Genomic DNA, 5240 nt, shown 5'->3' with positions numbered 1-5240 from the left:
ACTTTTTTTTTTTCTTTTTGAGAACAATTTTTTTTATTCTCCCTGTGCTTTCTCCTCTTTCTTTTCTGTTTGTGCTCTACTGTTGTGAGTGGGAAATTTGTAGGTATTATTATTTTCTTTTCAAAACAGCCACACAGAGAAAAAAAAAAAAGCCAACTCCATGCAGAAATGCTAAATTTGAATTTTCACTCATTAATGTGGAGTTTTAAGGACAAGCTGTGAAGCGTGAAGACAGGATGGGCGCAGGAGGAGTGAATGGTATTTGCAATATTTTTCAGTCAATCGTCATCAACATCATGAATTCTATTGCCTTAATAGCTCCAGCACACATAAGGTGGGAGGGTGTATGCCAGTTCCACCCCGTTGCTCAGCTCCACATTTCCCACTGTGACAAGGAGGAAAATATAAGACCACTACACATCTGTGAGCATTTTGGTGATGTTTACATAGTTTGTGTTGGCCAGCGTGCAGTTGGCTGTCTTAAGGTTCTCCTCCTGAAAGTCCTCGTTGCTGTTGTTCACAGCCTCCTGGATCTCCATGTAGTCCGATTTACTGATGGTGGAGCCACTCCGGCTCTTTTTCAGTTCCTCAGCTGAGTCAGCTTTGGGCACGTTGACCTGCAGATACTGCGCCTGTTCTTCACCTTCAGTCTCACGGTGATAGAAGTAGTTAAAATTGGACACGATGACAGGCACAGGCAAGGCAATGGTCAGCACACCTGCAATGGCACAGAGGGAGCCCACAATCTTGCCACCAATTGTAGTTGGGACCATATCACCGTAGCCAACTGTTGTCATTGACACCACAGCCCACCAAAATGCATCTGGGATGCTTTCAAACTGTGACTCTGGCTCATCTGCTTCAGCAAAGTAGACAGCGCTTGAGAATAGGATGACTCCTATGAAGAGGAAAAAAATGAGGAGGCCAAGCTCTCTCATGCTGGCTTTCAGGGTCTGACCCAAAATCTGAAGCCCCTTAGAGTGACGAGAAAGCTTAAATATTCTGAAGACTCGCACCAAGCGGATGACCCTGAGAATGGCTAAAGACATGGCTTGCTGACCTGCTTGACCATCCTCTGGTCTGTCTGCTAGCTCTGTGCCAAGAGTGATGAAGTAAGGGATGATGGCAACGATATCAATAATGTTCATTATATTACCAAAAAATCCTGCTTTGCTGGGGCAGGCAAAGAAGCGCACTAGAAATTCAAAGGAGAACCATATAATGCAAAGAGTCTCCAGGATAAAGAAGGGGTCAGTGAAGTAGGTGGCTGTATAGCTGATGATTGTGGTGTTGGTCTCAGGCGAAAAGACTTCCGCTTGAGACTTGTGCATTTCCTCTTCATCATTACGGAAAATGGGGAGCGTTTCCAAGCAGAAGCTGACTATAGATATGAGGATGACCATGACAGAGATTATGGCAATAATCCTTGCAGGACCTGAGCTCTCTGGGTACTCAAACAATAGCCATACTTGTCTCTGAAACTCGTTGTCAGGAAGAGGCCGCTCCTCCTCCTTGATGAAACCCTCATCTTCTCTGAACATCTCAATTGCCTCCTCACCCAGCTCATAAAAGCGGATCTCCTCTGAGAAAATATCTACGGTAACATTGACTGGCCTTCTTAGTCGGCCTCCTGATTGGTAATAATACAATATGGCGTCAAAGCTGGGTCGGTTTCTGTCAAAAAAGTACTCATTCCTTAGTGGGTCAAAGTACCGCATCCTCTTTTTGGGGTCCCCCAGCAGAGTCTCTGGAAATTGGGAGAGAGTTTTAAGTTGTGTCTCAAAGCGCAGCCCTGAGATGTTGATGACCACCCTCTCGCAACACTCATGGTCAGCCTCTGGGTCGTAGTCCTGCGGGTGCCCCGGGTGTGCCGCCGCCTCATCAGAGGGGTCGGCTGTGGCAACAGTCATTCTGCAGGGGGAGGAGGCCTGCACTTTTCAGTGAGTCTGGGTCCTGCAGCCTGGAGAACTGCAGGCGGGGGCCAGGAGAGGGAGGGGACTCAACACTGTAAAGACCTGACGGCCACAGGATGTCACCTAGGATCTGACTGCATGTAGAACAGAGAAAGCAAAGACAGACAGCAAGGTCAGGTAAACCTGAGACATGATTCAGCACTCAATACTTCTTACGTTTAGTGGAGAGATGTCAGGAGTTTGCATAAGCCTTCAGATCAAATGCCTCAAAACAGAAGAAAATGAAGCCACCCTATAAAAATTGTCATAAGATCTGATATTATTACATGAAATTAGACTTGTGAGAAACCTGTCAGAGATACAGTGAATCAGCTCATGGAAACTTGAGGCTGTCACCCCTGTTCCTGACTTTGGAAAATTAATATGTAAATAAGCCACCCGCCTTGCATATAAATTGCTTCAATGCAGGTAAATGCAGGGGCTAACGGGCAAATAACACTTACAGAATTTCACAAATTAGGACACTGATCTGCTGCAATGGACAATATGTGCTGAAATGAATGGAAATACCTTTTCTAGTGAAGCCACGCATGAATATAGCAATGCAGCAGACACCAATTCATACAGACAGCCTCCTGTCTAGAATATCATCGAAAACCGCTGCAGTCTAAACACCAATGTATGAGACATGTTTAAGGTTCACTGGTGTGCCAAACAAATGCACAAATACACATCTGGCACATATAAACGACTTCAGTCTAGTTTTGATGGAGCATTTTAGTCTTGAAATGGTGCCTGTTACTGAAATATTCAAAAACATCTATAAATAATTTATCCATAGAAGGAAAGAGGTTCCAAGAGAAAAACGGTATCTCTCCTCTGCATCATCTCCACTGACAAAGTAGGAGCACAGTTTTGCAAAATAAAAACGTTTATGAAACACGCAACAAATATATAACTATATATAACTATAGGTTTACTGGTCATTATTCCTTCTTCTGCTGCAGTGCAAAATCAGTCCACCAACTACAAAACGCCACGAGTCACATTCACATTTAATCGAAATCGAGATGATAGGTAAAGCTGCTTTAATTTCATACATACGTGCAGACATCTTTTTTCCCATCTGGATGTGATTTGATGCTCCTGCTGAACGCTGGTATCGGGCTAGTGAATAACCAGCTGCGCTCACCAGGGCTTCTGTCTCCAGTGCAGGTATAAAATAAATTTCCAATTTGGGACAGTCGATGATATTCACCTCATGTTGTCTGCGGCATCCTTGCCGTGTACACCGGGTACAGTATGTGCGGGTGTGTCCTCGCTTTCCCCTCCCCGACTCCTTTCCTCCGGGTAGGCTGTCGTGGGATGGCGATTGGCAAAAAAAAAAAGGGAGGAGGGAACCGATCAAGGAGGTGCTGGTGCTTCCCTTAATAACCAAAGGTGCTGGGATCAGCAGAAAGAAATCTTCCTCCACTGTTCTCCTCCACGCAAGTATGACGAGCTGTTGGCTAGAAACAGCCGCAAAGGTAAATAGTCCTGATAAGGTGCTCAGAGGGGCAACATCTGCAAAAAAAAAAAAAAAAGGGGGGGGGGGGGGGGGGGGGGTCGAGGCGAGGAGGCGGAAGGGAGCTTAATCATATAATCTTATTACCACGATTTAATAATTTGGAGGCGTGTGAAAAATAATTCGGTTGCTCAGAAAATTTAATCCCTGCGTGCGTCAGACAGACAATTTACATTTTTGTTTCATTTATAATTTAGGCATTAAATTAGCATCTCCAAAAGATTCCAGACCGAGCTGCAGATATGCCCAGGCAAAGTCAAGAGCATCCCAGCATCTTATGCAGAGACAGTTCTGAGGATCTCCTAATAGCCTACATGGTGAGCAGAGCAGCCTCCTCAGACACTGACTTGAAACGACATGCGTGAAAGAACCGCCCTACGTAGTGGGCATGAAGATTATGCAATTTTACTGAGCCAGAGGCCCACGCGCACACATAAACACACATGTAAAGCGGCCTTTATTGGTCCTGCAGGGTCTCAGCTCGGTGGGAGGTGAGAGATTTTTAGGTGAAAAAAAAAAAAAAAAAAACTTTCTGGGCGAAATATCTGTTGTCAGCCTTGGCCTCAGGGCTGGTATATAAAGCTTAGTCAAACCTGCAGTCAGGCATTGCTATGCATACCAAGAGACAGGCTGGTGATGGAGAAGGCAAGGGCGGAAAAACGCGCTCCCCATCTGCACTATAGCTTAGCACTTACCTTATCTGCAGTATGGACAATTTAAAGGGGTACACAGCACATTCAGCAGCACTGTTGATGGTTAAAGGATAACATCTTCTCAAATTGTAATGGCAAAATTCAGGGTAAAAAAATATTTATTTCAGTATGATTTGTATATGTAATTTGTCTTCAAGAGTTTTTCAGGTATTTTGATCAAAAGCAATGACGGTAGTGTGACTATAATTCAACTTGTGGCTGCTATTTTAGAAAATAGGTAAGCACATTTGTCCCATTGTCCCATAAATGCTTGTTTAAGGAGACATTTTTGGTCATCTGTCTTTTCTTGTGCTTTATTACTATATTGGAAATAACAACAGCTTTACTTCTTTTTTTATTGCTTGTTCACAGCAGTTACACTTGCAGTCTTTCCTGGCAACATGATTCATGAATAATAGATAGGATTGAGGGACTAAAATAGAGCAAAACCTCCATCATTGTGCCTTGCTATATTCAGAATAAAGAACAAACTGTGTCCTTTCATCGCTATTGACACTGGAGCTAGGAATCAATACTGAAGCTAGGAATCAAAGCACCGTGGCCAGAAGTGACCTCCTCAGAAGCCAAAGGTCAGTGGGATTCCCTTGGACGTTCAAGGGAGGGAGGTGATTTAGGAGAAACAGGCAGTGGGGAAGGCAGCAGGATGATTTGTGTGAGACCTGGCTTCGCCAAGGTTAGTCCTGCCAAACCCTGAGACCATCATGGCTCCCAACATCTTCCCTGCTGTCTGTCTGCCTGCCTTCCTGCTGCCACACAAGCTGATATCTCTCTGTATCTCTTAATGGCTTTCCCAGGTTACTTATGACAGCATAGCCATTATTTATGAGCTGGGGGCCTGTTACTAATACTGCAAATGCACCCCCACCCCCCATTCAGTTCACTTTACATTAGGTGGCTTTCTTAAATGAAAAAGTGAAGGTTGTCAACACTGTAAATTTTTTAATCATATGGGGATGTTAAAATGGCTGGCTGAGAAAGGTGGCAGGTGAGGGTGCCAACAATGAATTTGTTTCCAAGAGGTATTGATCTCAGCATCTCCATCAGATGTTG

The 5240-nt window shown here is 44.4% G+C and overlaps 1 protein-coding gene across 1 annotated transcript; it reads right to left on the bottom strand.

The window, feature by feature from the left end:
* Window positions 1-338: 338 nt before the first annotated feature.
* LOC115780838 (potassium voltage-gated channel subfamily A member 2) lies at window positions 339-3206 on the bottom strand. The gene is made up of 2 exons (XM_030730255.1): window positions 3018-3206; window positions 339-2047 (listed from the first exon to the last, which is right to left on the bottom strand). The coding sequence occupies exon 2, from the start codon at window positions 1908-1910 to the stop codon at window positions 414-416; it is 1497 nt and encodes a 498-aa protein (XP_030586115.1). The 5' UTR covers window positions 1911-2047; window positions 3018-3206; the 3' UTR covers window positions 339-413.
* Window positions 3207-5240: the final 2034 nt, after the last annotated feature.

This window comes from Archocentrus centrarchus, chromosome 5 (genome assembly GCF_007364275.1).
Source record: "Archocentrus centrarchus isolate MPI-CPG fArcCen1 chromosome 5, fArcCen1, whole genome shotgun sequence".
NCBI lineage: Eukaryota > Metazoa > Chordata > Actinopteri > Cichliformes > Cichlidae > Archocentrus > Archocentrus centrarchus.
This window is presented reverse-complemented; position numbering and strand designations above follow the sequence as displayed.

Bases quoted from the DNA above. Each gene is read 5' to 3' on its own strand.
- LOC115780838 (XM_030730255.1), bottom strand. From the start codon at position 1,910: ATGACTGTTGCCACAGCCGACCCCTCTGATGAGGCGGCGGCACACCCG.